This window comes from Eretmochelys imbricata, chromosome 8 (genome assembly GCF_965152235.1).
Source record: "Eretmochelys imbricata isolate rEreImb1 chromosome 8, rEreImb1.hap1, whole genome shotgun sequence".
In the NCBI taxonomy this organism is placed as follows: domain Eukaryota; kingdom Metazoa; phylum Chordata; order Testudines; family Cheloniidae; genus Eretmochelys; species Eretmochelys imbricata.
Genome location: NC_135579.1, coordinates 102491119 through 102519022, shown reverse-complemented (window position 1 = coordinate 102519022; position 27904 = coordinate 102491119). Strand labels below are relative to the sequence as shown.

At 48.5% G+C, this 27904-nt stretch overlaps 1 protein-coding gene across 1 annotated transcript in view; it reads right to left on the bottom strand.

Moving 5' to 3' along the window:
* Nucleotides 1-27904, bottom strand: part of MOB3C (MOB kinase activator 3C) — a 50874-nt gene that overhangs the window by 9537 nt on the left and 13433 nt on the right. The window contains exons 2-3 of the mRNA XM_077824949.1: nucleotides 25988-26496; nucleotides 8471-8673 (exon numbers count right to left, since the gene is read on the bottom strand). Of these exons, the coding sequence (XP_077681075.1) occupies nucleotides 8471-8673; nucleotides 25988-26405 (621 nt within the window). The 5' untranslated portion in view covers nucleotides 26406-26496. The remainder of the gene's footprint in view (nucleotides 1-8470; nucleotides 8674-25987; nucleotides 26497-27904) is intronic.

The following is a 27904-nucleotide window of genomic DNA, read 5'->3' as shown; positions in this document are numbered from 1 at the left end:
AGGAATGGATTCAGACACCTAGGTTCTCCATCCATTGCTCTGCCTACAAGTCCACACTGCCCGTTATGCCTGTTGTCTCCAGTTTGCCCATGGGAGCCACGTCATGGGGGATGCCAGATATTCTTAGCCTTTAGAAACAAATCCAATTTTTTTATCATCCACAAGGGCTTTGGGGTTTTCAACTTTTGCCTCCCAGATCTCTAAATTGTTCTATCCTTCCCCCGACCCCCCACGCACATCCCCACACACTTTTAAAGCTAAGAAACAAGCTTGAGACAAGCCACTAATTTGTTACTTCTCAGCAATAAACACTCACTCCGTTTTCTTAGCAAGACCGAGAGAGGAAAATACTAAAGAACCACAATGGCAACAGACAGAAGCCAAGGAAACAACACAGGTGGGTGATGCTAGTGACCAATTTGCTCCAGGTTTTGTGCTAGTGATTTCATGGCATTGGCTGTAAACAATAAGCCTGATGGTAAGCTCGGTGTCGTATCTCAGCTCTCAACACAAGAATAATGCAAGAAAAAGAGACAGAGTGGGGTTCCAAAGAACTGGGTTTCTTATTTACAAAGACCTAGCTACAGATTTTATATATAATTGCTATGTTAGGATCTGGGGGCTTCTGCAAGAGGAGACAAGGAGGCAGCTCCCAAACTGTTTAAAGGGGTACCCCCCAATTCCTATACATGACGCTCAGAAAGGATGAAATGGCAAGGGATCATTCAGCATGTTGCCAGGACTGACCTGCCCAAGTCTCAATTAATCCGACTTTCCTCATGTCTTCTTGGGCTTTCTTTAAAAAGGAGATGTTATAGATTTTTTTTTCTCAAAAAGTTTGCTTAAACTTTGACTATTTGCAACAAAACAAAAACAACCTTCCCATAACAGTTAAACAAAAAGGTTTTCACAAATTCTTCTGATCATGCCCTTGACATACAAACCTTTCTTCCATTGGTCACCAGGATGAATCCCGCCCAGGTCAGCAGTAAGTTAAAGTCATTATCACTTGAAAAAAGAAAAGGAGGACTTGTGGCACCTTAGAGACGAACAAATTTATTTGAGCATAAGCTTTTGTGAGCTACAGCTCACTTCATCGGATGCATTCAGTGGAAAATACAGTGGGGAGATTTATATACATAGAGAACATGAAACAATGGGTGTTACCATACACACTGTAATGAGAGTGATCAGGTCAGGTGAGCTATTACCAGCAAGAGAGCCGGGGGAGGGGGGAGACCTTTTGCATGATAATCAAGGTGGGCCATTTCCAGCAGTTGACTAGAACGTGTGAGGAACAGTGGGGGGGGGGGGAATAAACATGGGGAAATAGTTAACGACAGACTGCTGAATTGGAATTCCCCATGTTTATCGCCCCCAACCGCCCACTGTTCCTCAGACGTTCTTGTCAACTGCTGGAAATGGCCCACCTTGATTATCATACAGAAGGTCCCCCGCCCCTGCTCTCCTGCTGGTAATAGCTCACCTTACCTGATCACTCTCCTTACAGTGTGTATGGTAACACCCATTGTTTCATGTTCTCTGTGTATATAAATCTCCCCACTGTATTTTCCACTGCATGCATCCAATGAAGTGAGCTGTAGCTCACAAAAGCTTATGCTCTAATAAATTTGTTCGTCTCTAAGGTGCCACAAGTCCTCCTGTTCTTTTTGCAGATACAGACTAACACGGCTGCTACTCTGAAACCTGTCATTATCACTTGAGAGGCTGTTTGTTAACTTACATGAAACGAGCCTGTAAGATGCAGTCCAGTTCCCAAGTGCCCACAATACCGCAGTCATGATCTACTACCCTAGAAACTACACAATCCTTCCTACACAATGGTGGCATCTTCTCTGGTGGCATCCATGTCTCTACCAGAAAACAGCAAGTGCAAACGACCGCTGACACAATTTTGCCCCACAGTTTAAGTCACTTTGGTGTCAAAATACCCAGTTAGTTGGACCAATTAAGTGGTTTGACATTAAGTTGCGTCAACTACATCTGCAATTATTTGCATCTGCAAAATTCCACTTGCAAAATTGGAGGTTTGATTAAGACCAGCCTCTCTCTGAATAGTTTACATGACTTTTCATCCATACATCAACAGCCTCTCCGTTCATTCTCTTGTCCTAAATTGCCCAATCTTCCTGTATTTGGTCCCGCGCTTTCCTCTGCCCTCTGAGCTGCATTTTCACTTCAGCTTTGTGTCACTACCTATAATTCCATCCCTATTGTGATCGCCGCCCCCTTCCCCCTCATGCACAGTGTAACACATCTTGGTGCCAAAAGACATCCATTACACTCAGAATATCCCCACAGCAGTGCCTTGCTAAGTAATAATCCAGAGCTTGGCCAATGTCATTTCCCATCCCTACGACCCGACTTCACTTGCCCCAGGAAAACAAATGTTTCTGAAGACCCACATTTCTTGAGCCGGTCTTGGGCCAAGAGACGTAACCAATTAATATTGCTTAGCACTGTGTAAGCAGACAGGGATGAATCCGGCTCCTTCTCAAAACCACAGAGTTTGATGGGGCCAGATTTTGGGACTATGCCCCAGGAGGTAGAGAAGTTATTAGACTCATTTTCCCCCAGGCCAAGCAGTGAGTCAGGATTAGAAATCACAAGCTCCTTCTTCCCGAACGCCAGTGATCATTTTTCTAAAGCAGAGGTTCCCGATCTGTTGCCTGCGGGACATTTGCCAGTGGCTCATCCCACGGTGCTGGCTCCTCCCTCTCATTTGCAGCTGCTACATCCCATAACAAGGCAGCTAAATGGTGCTCGGCACTTTCCAAATATCACTCAGCCATGGGCGGCAGGTATCAAAGGCCAGGGGAGGCTAAGCCACCCCTAACCCAGGCCGTGGCCTTGCCCACATTCCGCCCCAAGGCCCTGCCTTCCCTCCTCTGTATGATGAGATAACAACACTTCCTCCCGCACAGTGGTGTGGTGCCGACAGGTTTATGAAGCACTCAGATGCTGCAGTGATGGGGAGCAGATTACCTTAGACTGACAGGTTTTATTTGCCTTACAGTAGCATCTACAAGTCCAGGCCCCAGTATAATACGAATGCCTAGATCTTATATAGTGCTTTTCAACCATGGATCTCGAAGTACGTCACAGTCTTTACCCCATTTATCCTCACGGAACCCCCGGGAGGTAGGGCAGTGCTGTTTTCTCCATTGTACAGAGGCACAGAGAGGCTAGGTGACTTGCCAAAGGCCACACAGGGTGGTGGAAACCCAGATTTCCCAAAACCTAAGCTTGTCCCTAATCACTGGACCATCCTTTCTCTCCTGTTGTGCTAGGCATGGTATAAACTAACATGTATTAGTTTGGGGAAGGTCTCTGGCCTGTGTTTTATAGGGGGCCAGATGAGAAAATCACAATGGTCCCTTCTGGCCTTGGGATCTACGACTATAACAGAGACAGGCCCTTGCCCAGGGACATTATAGGATTGTGAGCAGGATGGGAGGCAGAGCCCAGAGCAGGGAAGGAGGTGCCCCGGAGACAGACTCTATGACAAGTTGGTTCACACTAGGGAAAAGTTGGAGAAGCTCTGTGCTAGGCTCCCCTGCCTCTCAGAATTAGCCAAATCCTCTCTGGTGGCTGGGCTTAGTTAATGTGTCCTACAGATCACTGCAGCAATGCTTAGCCAAGGGTCCTGCTGGCCAGCAATAAGATAATACTTGGCACTTCTCGAGTATTTGAGGCTTTCAATGCACTCTATGGAGGTAGGGAAGCATTGAAACCAATCCCTGGTCAACGGTGAATGCCACAGTTTGTCGTTATGTAGCACTCTGGGGCCATTCAAAACTTCAACAGCAGGAACAGAACTTACACCCTCCTACTCTGTCAAAGTACAGGAGTGATCTGCCATATAGGTCAGCTGAGTCATTCTGATTTCATCCACTGGAGGGTATTGGTGCGTGTTACATGCCAATTCACTGCACTACTGCAGAGAAGGATGCTCCGGTGGTGAGGATGTCGCCTGCAACTTCAGAGCTCCAGGTTCAATTCCCTGCTCCTCCAGAGTGCCTGGGTGACTGGGCCTCAGTTCCCCTTCTGTGCAATGGGGATAACACTGCCCTGACTCACAGGAGTGCGGTGACAACAACCACCTTAAGGACCGCCAGGCACTCAGATACTATGACAAGTGGGGGGATGAGATAAGCACTAGAACTAGATAGATCCTCCCCGCTTCCTAGCTATAGAAAGTGAACTCTGGGGAGGTTGTGTGAGTCACACAAGCGAGTGAGCAGCAGAGCCAAGAATAAAGCGCCACTTCTCCAGACTCCCAGGCTCTGTTATAGCCACTACACCATGCTTCCACCCGCTAAGAGGAACAGGTGGCTAAGGAGAGGGCAGTATAGCTCAGTGGTTTGAGCATTGGCTTGCTAAACCCAGGGTTGTGAGTTCAATCCCTGAGAGGGCCATTTAGGGATCTGGGGCAAAAATTGGGGATTGGCCCTGCTTTGAGCAGGGGGTTGGACTAGATGACCTCCTGAGGTCCCTTCCAACCCTGATATTCTATGACAGAAAGGGAGTTTGGCTGAGAGAGCAGGAGGAGAGATAGAAGCTCTCTGATGCAGCTGCTCTCTGCATATCTTACATTCCCCAATTCGCCAATGAAAAGGGCTGACTGAGTCCATGACCTGAAACACAAGGCACAAGTCAAGGCACAAATCGGCCCATTGCTTTGGAGGATTGGAGGAAGTTGTCATAGGTGTATATTCCAAATGAGCAACAACAAATATCTAGATACGAATTTCATGAAAGGGCACATGAAAAAAATCCATATCACCATGGCTAGGGGTAAGAATCTGCCCTCTGTTATACGAATCAGACCAGACGACTAATGGTCTCCTGTGTGGAGCAGGGGCATTGTAGACTAGTGGGTAGAGTGGGACCCTGAAAGTTCTGTTCCAGGCCCTGCCACTGACTTGCAGTTTAACCTCAAGCAAGTCACTTAGTCTACCTCTGCCTCAGTTTACCCCTTCTGAAAAGCAAGATAAGTTCATTCATCTTGCTAAAGTGCATTAAGTTCCTTTGCTGAAAGGGGCGATTTAGGTGCAAAATATTATTTTCTCATTCTTACAATTCACACCGGGACACAGCCAGCAAAAAAACCCCTATCAAATAAACAAAGACCCGGGACTTATTGAAAGGGTGCAAGGATGTTAGCACTGAAACTTCCACTTATTGTGTCTTAAAGGAAAGCGCATTAGGGAGGGGGAAGTGGTTTATTATAGCAACATTCTTTTCCCTCTCATCCTCTTCAGCTTCCTGGTCTTTAATAGTGTTTGGGGCCAGAGGCGGAAAAGAGCAGCTCCCAGATAAGACAAGCTTAGCACAGCTCCTGCTGTCTCAGCCAGAGGGGGGCTGTTTTTTTGGGGGGAGGGGGAGGGGCACTCCGCTACTACCTCCAGCCCATGGGATCCGGTTGGAGTCTTGGCTGCACTAATAAGCCATATTTTTCACGTGTATAGCAGAGAAAAGCACTTTACAAAAACTACTAGCTAGATCTTACTGAGTGATTTGGCCTTCTCCACACCACTCTGGCAAAATTCAGCCATCTCTGGGGCAGACTAGAGCGGCGGCCAGCCAGCACATGGTCAAGGGGAGGGCAGTTTTGGAGAAGGAACTCAGAGCAAATCCCCCTGCTCACAGGAGAAGTGCCCTGAGCTATTTATGGACTGCACAAAGCAGATGGGACCTTGATTTTCCATCACTTCTGAAAGTGAACGAATTGTACAGGGGTCCTGGGTGCCTTTCGCAGTCAGCGCCCTCTCGCAGCTGTGCGTGATGCCATGGCAACTGCCTCAGTTTCTCTCCCTCCACCATCAGTCGTTTGGCTCTGTGCAGGGTGGCTTCCTCTTAGGAGTCCAGCTAAGTCGTCTATAGCCTCTCCCCTTGAGGGGCAGTGAACCCTAGCAAAGAAGCAATAATCGCAGCCCCCATAGACTCCAGACCCCTTGGCTCCAGATCCTTTTGCTAGTAGATGGTAGGAGACCCCAGCAAGGCCTGCTCAGTCCTCTGGGATCCAAGGGACCCTTCATTAAGCAGCAGGGACTGGCTCCTCGCAATCCCTTGGTGCTTCCTGGTCCACCGCTCCTGTAACCCTCTTCCAGACTCACAGTTTCTGATTCTCTTTCTCTGGAAGTTCGACTTGCGGCCGCTCTTCTGCTGAAGGAGTCTGTGCTTAGCTGAGAGAGCTGGTCTACCTGTTAACCCCTTCGTGGTCATGGCAGCCTGGGGTCTATGCACCCCACGACCCCCACGACCCCAGGACTTACTTTCTCCGACTCAGAAGAAGTTACCTTGCTGGGGTTTGAATCACTGAGTGAGAGTATTTGACCTAAGACTTAGCCATTCCCTTAGCCCCCAGGTGGTCACCCACAGAGCCATGTCACCAACCATGTGACACTCACGTTTTTGAGTAGCTGGGAATCAATCCAGCAAGAACCACAATGGGACGGAATAGTTATTGAGCTGCAGCTCATCAATACCGAACAAGTTTATCATGATTAGCATCATTAGGAAGAGGAGCTAATCAAGATGAGGTGCTACTTGCCAGGGCTCCAGGCCATTAGATCAGAATTAGTTCATCTTAAACTATTGATAGGTACGTCATATGAACCTGAGTGCTCTTTGGCCAGCTGAGCTATCATAACCTGAGTCAGAATCAAAGTGATGAGGCAGGATAATTAATTAGGCACCTGGATAGGTTTCTTCCCAAACTTCCAGCAGACCCCAAAACTTCTAGATTTTCCGTAACTCCCCTGTGTCAGCCATGTGGCACTACACAGAGTGTACAGTGCTCAAAGGGAGGAGGAACCCTGATGGGGTCAGGAAATAATGTCTCTCGCAGCCGGGCAATGGGGGAGGACAGTGGAGTTAAAGGCATGGATATAGGCCCCGCCCCTGCAATCAGATCTGCGAAGGAGGAACTCTGTGCTCATGTAAAGCCCTCTCCATTCAAATGACCCTTCATGTCATCACAATTCTCTGCAGCCACAAAATCATAGACGTGTCAGGCTGGAAGGGACTCCAAGAGGTCATCAAGTCTGGTGCCCTGCACTACGGCAGGACCAAAGAAAGCTAGACCATCCCTGACAGGTGTACTTAAAAATCTCCAGTGATGGGGATTCCACCATCTCCCTTGGAAGCCTGTTCCACAGCTTACCTTCCCTTAGAGTTAGAAAGATTTTTCCTAATATCCAACCTAAATCTCTCTTGCTGCAGATTAAGCCCATTACTTCTTGTCCTACCTTCAGTGGACATAGAAAACAATTGACCTCCTTATATCGGCTCTTAACATATCTGAAGACTTTCATCAGGTCCCCCATCAGTCTTCTTTCCACAAGAAGCAACATGCCCAGGTTTTCTAACCTTTCCTCATAGATCTCAGGTTTTCTAACCCGCTGATGATTTCGGTTGCTCTCCTGTGGACTCTCTCCAAGTCGTCCACATCTTTCCTAGAATGTGGCGCCCAGAATTGGACACAGTCCTGCAGCTGAGGTCTCACCAGTGCTGAGTAGAGCAGGACAATTACCTTCAGTGCCATACATGCAACACGCCCACTAATATACCCTAGAATCATAGAATGTCAGGGATGGAAAGGACCTCAGGAGGTCATCTAGTCCAACCCCCTGCTCAAAGCAGGACCACATCAGAGTGATACACATCAGCCATTTTTTGCAACTTCATCACACTGTTGATTCATATTCAATTTCTGATCCACTGTAACCCCCAGATCCTTTCTGACAATACTACTACCTAACCATTTATTCCCCATTTTGTAGCTGCACATTTGATTTTTTTCTTCATAAGTGCTTTGCACTCATCTTTCCGTCACCATGGCTGGAATCCAACCAGGCGGGCTGACCTAAATTATTATTGTGATAGCACGTAAGGACCCCAGCCAGGGATCAGGGCCCTGTTAAATGAGGCATAGTACAATCAGAGACCCTGTCCCAGGAGGGCTCACAAGCTTAGATATAGACAACAGGTGAATAAAGACATGCAAGCATGGGCGAGGGCAAGGCAACAGTACAGAGAGGTGTGTTTGCACATATTAGGAGCCAAGGTGGTCTCAGTGGCCACGTGGTCACCAGCCCAACCGATACCACGAGGTATTTCTGGGTGCTGTGGCAGAGGCAGGGTTTAAGGAATGACTTAAAAAGAAGACCAGGTGGTGGTTTTGTGAATTTTGATGGGGAGTTCTTCCTAAGCATAAGGGAGAAAGCATGGAGGTGCTCGTGGGAAAGAGTGGAGAAGAGGGTGATCAAGGCAGATACTGCTGGCAGTACATCAATGTGAAAATAACAGAATGGGAACGAAGGGCAGGGTTCAATGGCGAAGGGCCATTAAGATGAGGACAAGGACTTTGGTGGGGAACAGGTCTTGTGTTCTCTCTCTGCAGAGAGGTGAATTTCACCCCCACGTGAAGTAGGCAACTTCTTACCAAAGGCTCCAGCTCCCGGTGGTCAATGAGGCTGAACTCTCTGCTGAAGTAGTAAAAGTGCTTGTAGCAGGTGTTGACATGGGCCTCGGCACCCATGCTGATGATACTATCGAAGTGATGGATGTAGACATGGACGAAGACTCGGAAAAGGCGGGTGAGGATCTTGGTACACACCTGCTGGAAATTCTTGGGGAAGGGGACTCCTGCAAGGCAGAAGCAAAAGCCATTTTCAGCGTTTAAGCATTTGACAATTTCCAAACAAGTAACATTTAAAAGGCTTGGTACATCATCATAATCACTGTAACAATATGGAGGATTCCACCTCACTATTTATTACACTGACGATCATCATTTTACTGTTTCCTGGCACTTCTCCCATCTGCTTGTAGTGCCCAACTGTTGTCTCTCATCTTACCATTAAGCACGTTTGTGAGTCTTTACAAGAACAGGTTTCAGAGTAGCAGCCGTGTTAGTCTGTATTCGCAAAGAGAAAAGGAGCACTTGTGGCACCTTAGAGACTAACAAATTTATCTGAGCATAAGCTCACGAGTACTCTTTTTCTCTTTACAAGAACAGGGTCTAGTTTTATGCACTGTGAGTATCTCCACTAAAGTCACTGGAAAGAGCTGCAGTGGGTTTTGGATCTGGATCACAGTTCAGAACTGTTCAAGAAACAGAATATTTCTTTTGTGGGAAGTTTTGAAATGACTGACCATTCTCATTGAGAATTAAATGTCAAAGAAGCCAAAAATTTTGCTACGTGAAAAAAGACCAAAAAAGTGTTTTTAATTGGAAAGATCAACATGGGAAATTACCACATTTCAGACGCAAACAAAAATTTTACAAAATGTCAACGTGAAATGTTTTGGTTTAGTTTTGAAGCGGCGGCCATTCAAAATGCAGGTTTTTGTTTTGATTCTCCCAACTGGGGAAATTTCATCCAATCAACACCTTTCCGGCAGAAAATTCCAACCTTGGCAAAGCCACGTTTTCCAGTGGGAAAACTTTTCAGTTAAAAAAATTCCGCCAGCTCTACCCATTGGGCATAAAGTTAAGCATGCGCTTAAGTGTTTGCAGGATCGGGGGCTTAGACTGTAATTTCTTTAGCCCGGTGGCTGTCTTTTCACAGAAGGGGTGCATGATATCTAGCACAATGGAACCTTGAGCCCTGATCGGACCCCACAGGTGCTACAAATAATTATCAGTAACAATAACAACCATCAAAGCTCTTAATAGACATTAGCTAATGAACCCTCCCAAATTGCTGTGACACGGGCATGCATTATTAAAGCTGGTTGAATGCTTTAAAATGACAATATTTTGTTGCACGGCCACCTTATCACCAAAAATTGAAAACACGCCTGTCTTTTGACTATTTACATTATTAGCTCTTTCGGTCAGGGGCTGTGTCTCCCCTGCAGCCGGGAGCACGCTTCGCAGCTGCAGCATAGATGTCCGTGCAGCACAATGGGGCCCTGATCTCAGCTGGGGCCTCTAGGTGCCAGGGGAATACAAATAATAATGCCTCCACGGGCATACAGACACAGTTCTTATGTCTCCTTGATGGAGCTATAACACCTGCGAACACCAGCAAGTGCCCTATCCAGCTATTCCTCCCAAATGCACCTTGCCCGGAGGGGATGCTAACTCCACGAGTCTGGCTGCCCATGCACAGTGGGCTGGGAGAAAGGATCCCACTTCCCCCACCATACAAGCCTGCAGAGACACAGCTAGACTCAAGCTCAGAGAAGATTCATCTAAACTTGTCCGAGCCGAGCCAGCAAGTCAGTGGCCGTCGTGGGTTTATGCCACAGAAGTTCCTGGATTCTGGTGCTACGTTTAGTCCATCAGATTTTGCCAGGCCTTTGCCAGTTTCAATGGAAGTTACATGGGAACACGGAGAAGAGGATCTGGAGCAGCAGCTGCTTCGCAGAATGGAAATCTCAGGGTGGCAGGTTTGCAGATGGGCGGTACAACTAAAGCCATTCCAGTTCCAGCCACAGCCCCCTCACCTTATTATGTATATTTAGCCATGTCTGAAAACAAGCTCCATACCAAACATTGATCTGTCTAACCAGGCTTTATAAGATATATGCATAAGAGCCCCATTAAAGGTGCTCTTTCACCTCTGTTCACTGTTAGGCACCACTTTCAAAGACTAGCTGAGGAAGCGTCAGCAGCTATGCATTGGTTTTCTGCACCATGCTTTCAAGTGGGCTATGCTGGGTCCCCCCACTTTGAAGTCATGCCTCCCTGAAAACGTAGCAAGAGGCTGTTTAATCACTGAAGCTGCCCAGCTTAATGACGCACAGATTAGCATTTAAAGACATCTCAGCGGAGTTGCATCTGCACAATGCAGCTTCTTCCGATGATTTTCCGATGAACCCCTGGTGCGCCGATGAAGATGAGCGAGCACGTGTTAATTACAGCCACGTTCACCACAGTCCAGCCGCGCTCTGTGTATTAGTGCATAAAGCACTACTATTTAACCATGGGAAAAGTGTCAGGGCTGGATCTCGGTGAGTCCAATGACCACGCTAGGCCCAAGCCATGAAGTTTGGACCTGGATGCAGAGTTCAAGGGGGTTTGGTCTGGGTTTCGTTTTGACCGGCTTTCGCAGCCAAAGAGTGCTAGATAGAGGAAATGGGACTAGGCAGTGTTAAATAGGGACCAGCTGAAAAATTTGGCTCCATCTGAAGATTAGAGGAGGTGTTTTGTAAATCCAGATCTACACTTTCTCTCTGACCTACAACTCAACCTCCTCTCAGAGGCTCAGGGGACCTAGTGAATTTCACCTATAGGATTCCGGGTCAAATCCAGCCTAGCTTGGTAGTTGCTAAATGTTTACCAGGTGGTGGTAAAGCAGGTTGGCTGATCTCAGCCTTGTTCCCACCTGACAAGTGTCTGCCTCACTCAAAGATACCATCGCAAGTCTCGGAAGAGGAGGACATGGATAGACATTTTCCCCCAACTGGAATTTTTCAAAAATTCTGTTTGGTGGGAAGTTGTGAAAATATTTGTTTGGAATGAAAACAAATTTTGAAATGGCAAAATGTCCCATGAAATGGAAATCTTGAGTTTTGACCAGGTCTGCTCACAATAATCTCTGCTTGACTGTAGCTATTACAGGCGCTGTGTTCTGTGACAGCCACTTATACATCTCTTTCCACACTAAAATCACTGTTCTTTTTTTTTAAGCAGTTTCCTAAGACTTGATAGAGCATTAGGCAAGTTCTTCATAAAGGAATTCTTAAGCTCTGTTTTCAAGCAGCACTGACTGCTTGCTCTCCTCCTGGGCAACTGCTGGGTTCTTCAGCAAGAGAGATTTAAAAAAAGACAAAAGATGTTTCCATAATCCTCCATTCACAAAAGTCAGCACTTCAAAGGCCAAAACTCAGAGTGCGGCCAATGCCACCACTGGGCTAAATCCGAGATGTACTTAAGAGGAGAGACACAGACTACAGCCTGTTTCCAAAAACATAGTTACCCCTAAGCTCTGAAAACTATCGGAAACATGATGACAAAGCACAACACATCAGGGGTTCCCCTTCGCATACATTGATTTAAAAAGCTGCATAGATTTCATGTTATTTATAGATCCAACGACCAGATTCTGCTTTCACTTATGCGGGAGAGACTCCGCTGGGTTTAATGGAATTACACCCGATTTTCACAGATACCAGGCTAAATTCTGCTCTGTTTTCTTCAACTAAAACACACTCAGCCCTCTGGTTTGTTGTTTGTTTTTTACCCTTTTGCTATGAGACAGGATTTCCACAGCTGATTATCAATAAGAAAAGGTGCGGTTAGGATTTTGCATCAAGTCTTATTGCTTTCGTGGAAGGTGGGTGAACCATGAATACCTAACTGAGAAAACGAACCTATCGTGTGGACAGTAAAGGGTTAAATTGACTGTAGAGGATAATAGGACTGGCCTGTGGTTAAGGTCCCGGATGGGATCTCCAGAGCTTTGGGTTCTGTTCCTGGCTCGGTCACAGACTGTGTGTAAACAGCAGCAGGTCCCTTCATCTTTCCATTCCCCCAGCTGTAAAACGGGGCTAAGAATCCTGCCTTACTGAGCGTGTAAGATCTTTGGGGCAGGGACTGTCCCTCACTATGTGTTTGTACAGTCCCTAGCACAGTGAGGCCCCGATTTTGCCTGGAGACTGAGGCGTTAATAATGTAGCTGAGATATATGAAATGCTGCCTCTAAGGAAACCAAACCAAACCCCGAGGTCTATTTCACAATAATACAAACTTTGCACTGGGGACAACAGGATCTGGTCAGAGTCAAAAAAACAACTCAGTGAAGGTATCAGGATCTGGCCCATTATTCATTTGGTGGTTAAGGAGCCAGATCAAAGGCATTAGTTTCCATCTTTAGTTCTTTAAAGGGAAGATGTGGCTAGGGCCAGGTCCTGCCCCAGGCTAGCAATCTGTATGTGTTGCTAGGAGTCTGTTCTCTTTGTCCTGCATCTTTAACTGTCAAGACAGGGCCCCTCTGCCTGTCTGTTGGGGGACAAGGCTGTGAGGTGATTCCATGGGATGAGCAATTTTGCCCTCTATAATAGCAAAGCAAGCAAGAAGCTTGTTCAGTTTCCCCGCAGCCTGGAGGGTCTAGGTTAACTGGGGCTCTCTTTGGGCCTGATCCAAAGCCCACTGCAGGCTGCTGGAGTCTTCCACTGACTTCAGCAGGCTTTGGATCAAGCTCTTGATTGGATCGAGTAAAAGCCCTAAATATTTGAGATCAGCAGCTCACCTGGAGATGGAGCTGCTGTTACTGCATAGAGAAGGAAGGCAGAACATCACGGCCCCAGCAGAGTAAGATGAGGCTGGAAAATGATGAAGCATCAGCCAGCAACGCTCCCCTTAATAAAGAGGATCCATCACAGTCAGTGACTTTTAATGAGTGTGTGTTTTCAGCATTGCCACTGGGAAACCCCTCTGCTCTCCAGAGGGGCTTCTGAGATGCTGTTCATAACACTACCAGGGACTCAGCAAGGGGCTGTTGTGAAGGAAGCAGCGAATGCTGCAGCTCTGTGTTTGTGACCTAGTGTTGCTTACGCATCCTGCTTCCCTGATCCCTTTTCCGACCAAAACAAAAAGCAAGGAAGAAACTTGATCCAACTTGCCAGTTTTAGTGTATGCTGTAAACAACCCGTGGGGCGATGCTTATAAAATCAGATCACATGGTAAAACCAGGTCAGGGGGCTGGGGTGGGAAATAAAGTCTGTTTCCCAGAGCTAGTATTGTCAGAGGACTAGATTCTTTGCTCTGGCTGAGTTTACACTTAGGGCAGGACCAAGGGGAGTGGGAAAGGTAGCTTTACACCACTCTGGGTTCCAGGGCTGGCCAGGAACCAGTCCAGACTTCTGAGTGCCTTAGAGCAGCCTCAGGGCTGCTCTAACTTACATCTGGCTGCCAACAGCTCTGAGGGGACATTTCAGCAGCTGGGGACCACTGTGGTGTAAAGACACTCTGGCCACACCCTCTTCTTCATGAGAATAGCCAATGCACTGGGGCAAGGGAGGTGCCACCCAGGGACGTCACTGAAGAATTCTCTTTGGGCAAGGGGCAATTTAGAGAGGGCAGAGTCTCAAGTGTTTTGTGACACCAAACCAGTAATGGGTAGGGAATGGAAGTTCCCTGTTCAGACCAGGAGATGGAGAAGTCCACTACTGAGAATGCAGAGACGATGTCTTCCCAGCCAGAGTCACCTCCTATGTGCACACTCCCAACCTTCTCTTTAAAAGATCAACAATCACAGGTCCAAGAATTTATATTGCTCTGCCATCACCTTCTGCAAGAATGTTCTTCCGCTGATGCCTAGGTCTGTGCTAGTTCTGTGGAGCTCAATGCCCAGCCCTCTGGAGGGATGAACTCCCAACGAGACAAAAACCGGGAAAAAAAATGTTTGCATGAACTCCCATGCACCGAACTCATCAGCTCCAGTTACCACGGCCCAAGACTGATAGGCTAGTCCCCACTTCTGCCACATGGTGCCACAGTGTTATGATTCCCCATGAACACACACACAAGCCCACATATGCCCATGTGGCACTGGAGTTGGTACTGCCTTTGATTTGGAGTGTGCAGGGGATGTTAACAGGCAGCTGTGGGTGAATAAGGCAGAAAGGTTTCCAAGCGATCAGACACGGTGACATCAGGCAGATCGGACAAACTGGATTTGGCAAAGTCACCCCTGAGCACGTGCTTGATGTTCAACTGTAACTGAACGTGAATTCTCCACGTCATGCTCTCCTCTGACATGTCAGTACGTTGTCCCTTCTCATCCACCCCTACATCCCATCACATGGCTGCATAAGCTGCCACATCAGCCTTTTATAAGAACTGAAGAACTATGCCCCGTCCTAGGGAAAGGGCTCATCATAATAATACGAAATTTATTATCCCAGCCCATCGAGTCCAGATTCCTGCTGCCACCCTGCTTCGGATGAAACGGGAAAATAAGCACAACACCCCTGTGCATGGGAAGTAGTAATTCCTTCCTGACCCCTGAGATGGCCAGGAAACGACCTGAAGCATGGATATGTCATTCTAGAATCTTAGCTTCTACCGGGCAATTGCAGCAGATACAGGAGAATGTATATCCCCATCATGCTCAGAAGCAAGTCTTAACCCAGACCATGCCAAAGTATTTAAAAAGGAAGAGGCAAGCTGTCTGTTTGTGGTACACAGGATCCACTCAGCATGGTGGCCTGAAAGATGATTAAAAAGCCTTCCTCTGGGCAGGAAGTGGGGTGGAAATCTGATAAACTTCCACCCCCCTCTATCTATGTGCTGCTGTGAATTTTCAAAGCCCTGAAGGCTTCTTACCATCCTGCTGCTCCTACCCGCAGTTCAGCATCAGAAAGTGGCAAGTTCCAAAGCAACGGGTACCAGCCTCGCCTCTTTTCTCACATCAGCAAGGAGCTAGGGAAACTGAACTTCCCCTTGCCCTGAATCTAAATTCAATGGATGTTCTTTCGGGTACCGAGCCATCGCCCTGGCAGCCACCGCACCCCTGCGAGAACAAAACACCCACACCAGGCATGTTCCACATCTCATCTGTCCCTTATGGAGTGGCATAAATAACTCGCCCTTCTGCTCCTCAAGCCATCCCATCTTGGCTCTTAACCGAGCTGCTCCCTAGAATGATGGAGCATCGTTTGCCACGGGGGCAGGGACATCCGGAGCTAAACAAGCCTCCCTCTCTCTCCAGCCTCATTAGAAGAAAGAGGAGCCTTCCTGGTAGAAGACAAAGGGAAGATTTCTCGAGCCAGAGGCACACAGGGCCATTCAGCTGTAACGGATCTGGTGTCAGGCAGGCTTGCGTGATTCTTAACATGCTTTCCCTTCAGCTGATCTTTGCTGCATTGATAAAATTGCCTTACTGATGGCTCATTAGCCATCGCTGAGAAATTAAACTCCTTCCCCAGCCCCAATCAGACCCTTCTGAAAAAGAGCTAACCTGACTTCCAGAGATTCCCAGCAGCACCGACCCTGCAATTCCAGATGCTCAGCTTTAAATCACGACCGAGGACACCGGGGGGAAATGAGGTTGGTTATCGATGTGGAACAGGCTTACTTCTTGGAGAGGCATCACGTTATGGAGCAGAGCGGTAATGGGCCCCCTCTGCTCTAACCCAGTGAGGCCCCAATCTTGGTTGTGACCTCTAGGTGCTAATGTAAATAATAATAATCCATTATTATAATTCCAGCCACAAAGACAGTGCCTAATTCTAAAATCCAGGCCTGCTGCTTTTATCACTGTGTTAACCAAAGTCCTAATATAGAACAAAACCATATGAAAGGTTTCCCTATCACATGATACACGATGGTGCTGCCATAATCCTACATTATAGGATTGTTTTGACTAGAGTGAGCAACTCAGGGCTAGTCTACCCAGGAAAATGAATCCAAATGAACTTTTAAAAGGGATTTGTTAAACCACAATAAATCCCTGTGTGGACACTGACACAGAATTAAGGTGGCCTTAATTCAGTTGAGTTTAATTCGCTTTGGAGGACAAGCCCTCATACATAGTGACTTTGATTCCAAAACACTTCCCAAACTTCAAAACCTGATTGGACAATCTACACCGAGAAGAATCATTTTCCCCTCTACAGAAATGCAGCCACATCTGAGGTGACACATAGCAACTGCTTAACAGCACTCAGGAACAACAACAACAACAAGTGAGGCCATCGAGTGAAGAGAACTGTATCCATCTGAAACCCTCGGAAGGATACAAGTACTCAAAATTTAATTACCTTAATTGATATTTGGCCAGGACCCTGGTCTTAGGGGTGACTTGCAGCCGTACAATGGTTTAGCACCTTAATTTTAACTTTACTGGGACGTTTTACTTGAAACCTACCTAGGGTTGTGCTTTAAATGCTCAAGGAGACATGTTTTCCACACACTGCACTGATTGCTTCAAAACACGGAAACCATGTGGGACAATGGGTAGAAAGACATTAAAATGAGAGAAATCCAAAAGTATACACAATTATGGAAACACAATTCTAAGCAGTCTTTGTATCTTCCCTGCCAGGAGTCTGCCTATGTACACTAGTGCCAGCTAATTGCATTCTTTCATTATTAATCAGTCCTATGAAACTGTAGAAAGGAATAATTCAAGTCAGCAGTATTAATACAATGAATTATTAATTATTATTATTAAATCCCATTTTGGCAGCTTATTGTTAACAGAATGGCCCCTTCCTCTTTAAACACCATTTTAAAAACTTTTTTTTAAAACGCCACTTAAAATTAATGGCGGGACAGCAGCTGCAAATTATGCATGGTGTTAATTTTGGAAGGAGATGGGAAAAGACAAAAAAACCCCTCCTTGTTTTCTCAGCTGGCTGGTTTTACAATCGCATCATGCTGCGTCCAAATGTTTCCCCCCTTTATTATTGGGAAAGTATCAGAATGTTTTGTTTTGTTTTGTTAATTGTGTTCTTTGGGAAAGGGCATGGAAGGCCCAGATTGTGTTTAGAAAGAAAGCACTTCACATAGTTGCTTAACTATGAACAAAGCCTGCTAATTTCACGGACAGAATTTAAAAGGGTGCTCAGCGCTCTTTTACAATCTGTAGACCTGATCTACGCAGGTTTTGTACTGGAGTCACTATGTCGGTTAAGGGTCTGATTTTCTGCGGACATAGTTTTATCAGTCCAATCCCTCATACGGTTGCAGTTAGACCAATATAAAAGTCCTTCTACCATTATAGCTTATTCCTCTTCCCATAAAAGAATAAGCCATCCCAGCATGAGGATCTTTATACTGGTATAACCGCATCCACATTAGGGTAGTTGTAGTGCTTTAACAACATTGGCATAGTAAATCAGAACAATGTGGGTGTGTGAAGCTAAGTCTTTAGCCTTTACCCTTATCTTCCATTGTGGACTCATACCACCACTGTCCTTAGTAATCCTACGCCCAAGCTTCTACAGAAAATAATTCCGTGGGGCCTACAAACACCTCAACAAGGGTTAGGCAGCTGGCATGTGGCTACCCCGGCCCATACTGTCTCATTGTTCCTGTCCATCTGCTGCCTCTTGTCTTACTCTTGGATTATAAACTCTTTGGGGGTTCTCTTTTTGTTCAGTTTGTACAGCTCCTAGCACACTTGGATCCTGGTCCATGAGCTGGTCCATAGGTGCTACCACAATGCAAATTATAATAATTCCTGTGTGTGCGTGTCCCATAGCACTGTGTGACAGCAACCATATCTGGGAAAGGAAGCCATCCCATGAGTGGGCACAGCAGCTCAGTCAGGCCTCAGCATAACGGGCTGCCGTGTCTAGCAACACCCCAGCCGTGCTCAGCATTCCCTTCAGGCCCACAGAAAAGCTCCCCCACTGGGATAAGATAGGAGCTGAGCGGGGGGGGCGGTAAAGTCCTTCCCAGCTACCAGATGCGCAAGGCCTCCTCGCTGAAGAGAAGGGAACGGTCACATGCCCAATCACCGCCCCATAGCAGCCTCACTCCTTTGACATTGCTGCTGAGGGGCAAACCCTGCCTGTGCTTCTGCAGCCCCTAAGGGTACCCCGGCAGCAGAAGGGCTGTGAGGCTCCTGCCCGAGTGGATCTCAGCCACCAACAGCAGTGGGTCCCCCTGGCTTTGCCCCCTGCTTATGTGGATTTTCCGTTCCGCCCCTCTCCAAGCGGCCAGTGGAGATAGCATCTGTGGATCTGCTCCGCTGACCTGGTGAGGGGAATGGGGGGAAGGCTGTTTCCCTGATTCAGTCTACACATTCACCCCACCCAATCAGAATAGCCCCTGGAGGCTGGGCTCTCCCTGTGTTCCCTCCCCCCCTGCCCCGGGACTCCAATCAGTGTGGTACCTGCATCCCTAATTACAGAGGTCACCTGCCTCCCCCAGGATGGTGGCACCAACCATTCTGCATTCACTTTAGGTGGAAGTGCTGGCCCAGGGCACAGCTGCTGGGCAACCCACGGCCAGGTGTCCCTTGTCCCCCTCATCAAGATCTTGCTCATGGTTGGGAAGCTTGACCCGATGGGAGCTTTCCCTGGGCGCTCAGCGGGCTGGGCTGGACCTGTACCATCCTGTCCCGAGCACGGGGCAGTGTGGCGATGCAGAGCAGAGGAGTTGGGAGTCCAAGTCACAATTCCTCCCCTGCTCCCCCTTGGAGATGGAGTAAGTTACTTCCTCCCTTTTAATGGAGCAGCTCATCCCCCCGCCATGCACCCCGGCAGTTAAACTGGCCAGGGACGAAGGGCAAGTGGTGGAGTGGTGGCCCTTCACAATCCATGCCCGCCATGCCAGTCACTCACAGGGAGCTGTATGAGATACATAACTCCTGCTCCCCACTCTCAAGGCTGGAGTCTCAGCAGGGCCGAGCTGGGGTGGGGAAGGGGAAAAGACCTTAGTTCCCTGCCTGGCCAAGGGAGGGCTGCGACCATCTAACCCAATGTAATTGCACCCGCAAATCCAGGGCCAGGTTCGGCTACCCTCACTGATGCTGAACAGACCCGTTCCTTCATGGGAGCCAGTGGGACGGTTCAAAGTGAGGGCCTAAGGGTATCAAAATCTGGCCCTTTGAAACTCTGGGGCTGCAACAGAGACTCAGAGTCCGAGCTCCCCAACGACCCGTCCTATCTGCTACAGTGCTAACAAACATTAACGGCCAGATCCTGCACTAGGGTGTATCCTCCGCGGAAGCCAAAGCAGCTCTGCAGATGTACATCAGCTGAGTACCCAGCCCTAAAAACCAAAGGAGTCAATGACACCATGAGCCAACCATCCGCGTTAATTTCCATCTGATTTCCCAGAGCCAGGAGGAGCGATTTTCCACCCCCAGCTGCACAAAGCGCGTTGGTTTGTGGAGTAGCAAGTCTCTTTCCCTGCCTGTCAATACAGTTGGCCGACTAGCCCTGCTGAACTGTGCCCCGCCTCTGCGTTTGTGATTTTTGGATGACTCAGACGGCCGAGGAGAACTGCAAATAACATAAGGGAGTTCAGGCAACACTTGGCATTTCTCAGCAAAGGTTGGTTTGTCAGCGGTCAGTCAGCCCTTGCCAGAGAGCAGAAGAGATTGCTTGCCCTTGGGGAGTTCGATTGCACATGGCAACATCACGCGACAGGGGAAGCACGTGAGACCCACATGAGAGAGAATGAGACACCAACACCCACCTCCTGCAGGCAGTATCAGATTCAGGTCAGAGTGTTGCCTGAGTGAGTAGAATACAGAAGGACAGGGCCCCGACCATAAAGCTGCCATGGGAATCGTACGACATGTCAGATATCCGTGGGACTCCACTGTTCGGCGGCCCTGGGGCGGAGTCCAGAGAGGAATTTCTAGAGCGGGACTTAATTCTCTGTAGCCAGCGATTCATGGGATGAGTTTTGCCCTTCTGTCTGCACGTGATTTACCCTCAAACAGACGCTGCTCTACACCTTCCTTGTCCTGAATCACAGGAACGTTTTACAGTCTGGGGGTCATTTGCAAACTATTCACTCTATGTGTTAAGAAGCAAGAAGAAGGGGGGAAGGAGGGGGAAGTGCACCCAGTTCAGGGAAGGTGAGTGGAGAATGGGGGACCCTGGTATTGCGGAATGGGGCATATCGAACCCCTGCTATGGAGAGAAGGAGGAAGGTAGACACAAACAGCCCCTCTCAGTGGAGGAAAGAGGGTAATAAGGGTTCACGCAGCACCCCTGCTGGGAAAGGGACTGGAGACCATGGTTATGTACACACAGCCGCTGGTATGGAGGGGTGGGGAGAATGGAGGTACCTCCACAGGGAGCGGGAGTCCGATAATAGACAGCTCATTAACACAGCAGAAAAAAAAACACCTGTAACCAGACCCACAGGTGGAGAGCTGATGCTAGATGAATTCAGACTAGGAATCAGGTGAAAATGTTTAAGAGTGAGGGGAATTAACCATTGTAACCACCCACCTTGGGCTGTGAGGGGTTCTCCCTCACTTGAATTCTTTAAATCAAAACTGGATTTCTTTCTGGGAAGCTCTGCTATAGCTCTGTCAGGCCCCAGGGGTCTCAACTCCCAACATGGACCCGGATTTCATCACACTCCAGCCCTCCACTGGCAGCTGAGATAGCAGCTGGGACTGGGGCCCATGAAGCCCAAGGGCACGAGCCCCACCCCTCTGCTCTGATTGGGCAAGCTCCTGAGCGGGCTGCAGCCCCTATTTAAGCCAGAGGAGGAAATAGGTAGTCATCTGTACCACAGGGCTTCACTCTGCCATGGACCACTGGTCTGGTGTTCGCCTGGTCTTGCCTTCTGATCAGACCTCCTGGTGTCTGGAGTCTTGGTAACTGACTCATGATCCCTGCCCTCCGGTTCGTCTCTCAGTTCTGATCTCCTGGTGTTCCAACCAGGCCTGACTTCTGGTAATCGGCTCCTGGACCCTCAGCCCGCATCTGATGCTAACCCCAAAGCCAGACTGCCAACCCCCTGGCCCTGATGTGCTCCAACAGAAGTGATGGGCTTGATGCAGGCATTTTTTCAGATTTTATGGCCTGTGTGATAGAGGAGGCCAGGGTAGACGATCATAATTGTCCCTCCTGACTTTTAACATCTCTGAATTCTGCAGATTTCCCCTGCCCCACGTCTTCCCTTCACATCACCTTGATCCATTCCCAGTGTATCCCTCAGGCTGCCCTACAAGGTCTGGTTCTTTGCAGACCACATTGAGCATCTTCTTTTGTTTATGTGCTTTCATTCCCTCAACTGGCTCCAATGCCCCTGCCTTGTCACTCTCACCCAAACTCGTTCTATTGTTGAGTTCATAAAATGAAAGAGCCCTCATCAGAAACAAATAAATGTGGCATTTCCCTTTTGGCCAGGCAGCTCCATCTTCTGCAATGCCAAAACTACAAAGTAATTAACCTCAGCTTGTCAGAGTCATTAATTGGGGAATTATTGACAATGGTGTGTGACGAAAGGCTCCAGCCTTTCAACGTATGTCTACTCTGCAATTAGACACCTGCTGCTGGCCCATGCCAGCTGACTCAGGCTTGCGGGGCTTGAGCTAAGGGGCTGTTTAATTGCAGTGTAGACAGCATAGATCCACCTCGCAGGGCTCAATGGATACGGACCCATATTCTCCTACTATCAGCCAGAAAGAACGCCCACAAACCGCCATCGTCAGTTCCACGTCGCTGTTCGTGAGACTCAGGAGAGGGGTTCTGAGCATGAGAACATTCTGCTTGTTCCTGGAGGTCCATCAGTAATGGCTTTCTCTGAACCCCAGTGGGTTTCTGCAGAATGGAATGTGTTTCTATGGCACTGACTAGGACACAGTGTTGCAGGTGAAAAATAGCTGGCAACTGGACCACTGAAAAAAACCCAGAAACAGCCCAGTACAGAGGGGTTCTGGGATGACTGTCACGGGAAAAGCTTTTGGGAAGCAAAAAAAAAAAAAAAAAAAAGTGGTCATCGAATATTTCATTAGGGTTTTCTCGACCAGCTATCGTCAGAATTGGCCAATTCACCTAGATCGAACTGTTTTGCGGAGATAGTTTGACAAAGCTGGGGCAGAACGTAGACAGGGCTCCTCCAGAGCCCCATCTGCCAGGCAGGGTTCTGTCAGTTGACCCACCTGGCTCCTCAGTAGCCCGCCTGATAGAACGACAGGGAGCTAAGACCACAGGAGCCTGGCCACTCAGGTTCATTGCTCCCCCTATGTTTCCAGCATCTGTGGCTGTAGGGAAGCAGCCAGGTGGGCTGCCCTAGGATTGGGAACTCCAGGGCTGGGAACCCCAGGGCATTGCCTTTCCACTGAGAATTTTGACATTTTTGACTTTCATTCTGAATCAGAACAAAACCGAATTTTTAAACTACCAAGATCACCCACAAAACTAAATGACCAGCTGTAACCTGCCTTGCAAGAGACCCCCTCTGGCCCACCCCCTCCTGCACTCCCGAAATAAAAAACAAGAACCTGAAACTACCCTACCGCCCCACAACCAAGCAGAGTTTTGCACATCTCTCTTTCTGGGGCTAAGAGACTCCATGTAGTCCATTAGAGACTTCACTGCTGCTACCAATCTCACGTGGAAGGCACTCAGATACTGTGGTGATGACAAACAAAAGCTAGCATGATATTTTGTGATTATTAGAGAGCCCAGCTGAAGGTTTGCAATAATGCAGGCCTAAAGTTAGCCTCCTAAATCCATATTTAGGCATCTAAATAAGCAGCCTGGTTTTTCGAAGGGCCCAGCACATCCCAGGGCTGGAAGGAACTGCTGGCTGATCTACACTTCTGAAAGTCAGGTTACCTGTTTATGCCAGAGACTGGGATGTAAGCAGCCAGGCTCACAGCTGGAGAAGAAGTCAGTAGCCAGGATTAGGAGACCAGTGTCAGAGCCAGTTTACCTGGAGTAAGGCAAGGCTGGATCCAGAGCGGGAGCAAGGCTGAGAACAAGCAGACATGGTAGCTACCACCACAGTGGGGGAATGCTTCGAGCAGCCATTAGCCTAATGCTGCTGTTGGGCTTAAGAACACACCTGTTGGCATGTGCGGCAGGTATCAAAGGTATGCTCCGCCCAGAGGCCCTGCCCTCGCTCCCCCCCCAACAAGCCTCAGCTCTGGCCAGGAGCCTGGGGCTTGGCTGGTAGACAGGGGCGGCTCGGGTGAGCCAGTGGCCCAGGCCGCTGCTCCAGCTGGCCAGTTGCTCAGGGGTCGTGCTGCTGCTCATGCCAGCTGATGGCCTGGCTGGTGGTAGGGTTGCCAACCCTCCTGGTTTTGCCAAGAGTCTCCCGGAATCAGGCCCTATCTCTCAGAGGCTACTGAAGCCAAACTGGGAGATTTTAGGCTGCTAACTGTCCGGCGGTGCAGCGGGGCTAAGACAGGTTCCTTGCCTGCCCTGGCCCCACACCACTTGCAGAACGTCCCTGCAGCCCCTGCAGGGAGGCTAAGAGTCTATGCGCGCTGCCCACACCCCGAGTGCCAACTCCGCTGTTCCCATTGGCTGGAAACTGCGGCCAATGGGAGCTCTGGGGGCGGTGCCTGAAGGCAGGGGCGGCACGCAGAGCTCCATGGCCCCCCCTCAGGGGCCACAGGGCCGGGATCAGCGTGTGGAAGGGGCAGCGTGTGGAGCCCCCTGGCCCTGCTTACCTCGGGCAGCTCCCGGGCAGGGGCACAGTGGGGCTAAGGCAGCTCCTGGCCAATGGGAGCCGTGGAGCCGGCTCTCGGGGTGTGGGCAGCACACAAGGCATGGATGTGCCAGCCACTTCTGGGAGCAGCGTGGGGCCAGGGCAGGCAGGGAGCTCAATAATCCTGCACCGGTCTTTTCCATCCCAGATTCCTATGGCTTTCCCACCAAGATAACTAAAATAGGAACCCTCAGCTGCAGTGACTTGATTCAGATTCACGAGCCCATGCCCCTCTGGAAAGCAATAATGTCAAGGAAGACTCGCCAAGGGCTGTGTTTCACTGGAAGGATGATCGCTATGTCTTAAGATTCTTAAAACTTCCTTTGGAGGAGGACAAAAAAGTTAAATAAATAAATAAATAAAATCACGCATTGCTCATTTCATCGGAAAAGGAACCGCTTCCAAGAGCGCCATGTGGGCTTGGCAGCTGGGTTCAGTACAACTGCACCATGAAGAGGACCGACTGCTATCTAGGGAGAAGTTTATTTATGGAATCCGTGTGCTCCATGAAGACACTGAAAACAGCGAGAGCCATCTGTATGGAAACAGGATTGCTGGTATGTGTCTGTCAGACCGAATAACGAATCGCCGACACCAATTGGCAAACCCAGTAGACTCCAATCCCTGATCTCCCCAAAGAAGGCAAATGAACCTGATTAGCATATGTGATATTATCACCATAGTTACCCACAGGGGTAACGAGGATTAAATCTGCAGGGATGGGCAATAAAGAGGGTTAGTTCACAAACTTTTCCCCTCTGGGAACTGGGTTAGGTTATAAGAACAACTGTTTGTGGTGGGCCACATCCTATTCTCCTGGTGGAGATTTGTCCTCACTGAAAAAGCCACATGTCCTTGTAGGCCACAGGTAGGCCTAGGAGTGGAATAGCAGGGCATGCCATAGGTCTGGGGTGGAGTGCATTGCCACAGCTATGTACAGGATGCTTGAGTAGCACCAGTCCACACATCCTGCCTGGCTCTAACGAGTGCTAAGAGTCCCCCACTTCCACAAAGCACCATATGTAGGGGGAAAAGGATTCAACAGACTGGGAGTTCACAGTGTCACTTCATTAAGCTGGTTGCAGGACAAAGCTGGCATATTTTCCTCGCCTTTCCAATGAGTGTTAAAAAGAAAATGCAAAACTTCAATAGAGAAAATAATTATCCATGGAAACATGCTACTGGTGATGTGCTGGATTTTCCATCCCTTGGAGTTTATACAACATCATGGCAGGATGATTGGCTAAAAGATATGCTGCGGTTTAAGACTGAGCTTGATAAGTTTATGGAGGGGATGGTATGATGAGGTTGCCTACAAAACCAGACAGCCTATCTGTGACTGCTAGAAGCCAATACTATATCTCCAATAGCTGATGAGGGGGAGAATAGCTGATGAGGGTATCTCACTGGTAGGTCTTGCCCACATGCTCAGGGTCTACCTGGTCACCAAAGTTGGGACCAGGAAGGAATTTTCTCTCAGGTCTGATTGGCAGAGATGCTGGGGGGGGTTCGCCTTCCTCTGCAACATGGGGCACGGGTCACTTTCAGGTTTAAACTAGTGTAAATGGTGGATTCTCTGTAGCTTGAAGTCTTTAAATCATGAGTTGAGGAATTCAGTAACTCAGCCAGAGATTAGGGTCTATTACAGGAATGGGTGGGTGAGGTTCTGTGGCCTGTGATGTGCAGGAGGTCAGACTAGATGATCATGATGGTCCCTTCTAGCCTTAAAATCTATGAGGAACCATAAGCTGTTGGGGGCGGATGTGGGAATCCCTGGGTAAAGTTCTCTGGCCTGTGTTATGCAGAAGGCCAGACGAAATGATCATAGTAGTTGTTGTCTGAATGTAAGAACTACAGTCCACTTACCTATCCTGGTAGGAAAGATGTCCTCATTGTTAATGAGCATCTCGATCCATTCCATCAGCATACACATGTACTGGGGTGCCGAGAGCTTGGTCGGCCTCTTGTACTTGTGATCATCCTGCCACCTGTATTCATATTTGAGCCCACCAGACATGATCGGGCAGCTCTTCTCGGTGCAGAACTCCGACATCGTCCCATAGATAAGGTTTATCCTGTTGAAGAAGTCAACCACGTGCACCGCTATCCAGTCATTGATGTTCTCCCCAGGAGGCAGTTGGACCACAGTCTTCAAATCCAGCCCAGATTTGAGAGAGGCCTGGGCTTTCTTGTACAGCTCAAACCGCTGGGTGCCGGGCTCGAATTTCTTACGGGGGCGAAAGGTTTTGTCTTTGTTGAAAACTTGGTTGAGGCACAAAGCCATTCTGGGCTGGGGTGGCCAGGTTTAAAAGGGCAGCGGCACGTCCCAAGGCAGACTCCTAGCCTGGAAGCGTCAGGGTGGACATCATGGGTTTCTGAAAGGAAAATAGACAGAAATATTGAACCCGTTATTTATGACACCAACTGTAACTGGCTCTCCCTTACTAAAGCTGCTCATGATGAATTGGTGGCACGTTCAAGAGACTAGGTGGTCTTGTAGCTAAGGTACTGGATGTAAACTGAGGGAATCTGGGTTCAATTCCTGGCTCTACCCAGACTCCTTGTGTGACTATGACCTCAGTTTCTCTATCTGCAAAACGGAGATAAAGGAAGGATTATTGTTTTGTCTATTTAGATGGCGAGGTCTTGGAGGCAGGGATGTATTTATAGTGCATAGGGCAACGGGAACCCTGAGGCGTCTCGGTGCTGCCATAATGCAAATGGTAATAAATGTTTTGTTGGTGCTACCCTGGCTGGCCGGGTGGGAAGCCTTGCGTGTGAAAGATGGAGGCACCTTCTGTTGAAAGCCTCTTCATAAAGCAATATCCCTTGAGTAACAGCATGATCTTTACAGGGAAAGGCTCTGCTCACACCAGTATCTCAAGGGCAGCTGCTCTAAAGCAAAATAAAAAGCAGTATCAGAAGCGTTCAAGGCAGCTTTCCTCCCTCCCCACCCCTGTCCAGTCATCGCTCAAATGGCTTGGTGTTGATTTCCTTTTTGGGCACACGGGAAGTCGTCCCCCACCCACCAGCCCCTAGAGCTTCCCAGCTCATAAAAGTGCTCCCTGTGACTTGCCCCTGCGGCCAGCCTGGCAATTGCCCCAGGGCGCTGAAGTGAGTACGGGTACCTGGCCAGTCACATTGCTCTATTATTTAGCAGGAGTTTGTGTTCTGTTTCTTTAAAGCCCCTTAGGCCCAAATCCCATGTACAATTGTGTCCTGAGGGAAGTACCGTTTGGGTGTCACACTGTGATAGAAAAGGATCAACTCCCCTACCCATACAGCCCAAAACACAATGCAAACTAGTCACACACTGTCTACCTCCTCTCGCCACCTTGCTGGATTGCATCAGCCGCCATCGGCACCTTGCTTTAAAATAATAAAGCCGTGTCAGGTGGGACACTAGCTTTGGCAGCTAGTTCTGCACCCTTGCATCAGTGACTCCTGATCTATCCAGGATAACCCCCTGGCCATCCCATCCAGGAGTCATCTGGAGGTCACCCTGAACATTACCGTGAATTGTGGGATTACTGGCCATTCAATAAACTGCTAATTATGCCCTGAGTTGCCTTCCTGAATTTACTACCACAGAAGCAGAGGGTCTGTGTTTCTCCTGGACTCAGACTATGAACTGAAATCTCTGCATTGTTTTCAAAGAGCCAAAGGGCTCGCCAAACATCACCGATCAGCTAAAATACATTTTGCATTGTCCTACAGTTCCCAGCGTTAATGCTTTTAAGCACATGAGATCGGGGCTCCATTGTACTAGATGCTGCATGTCAT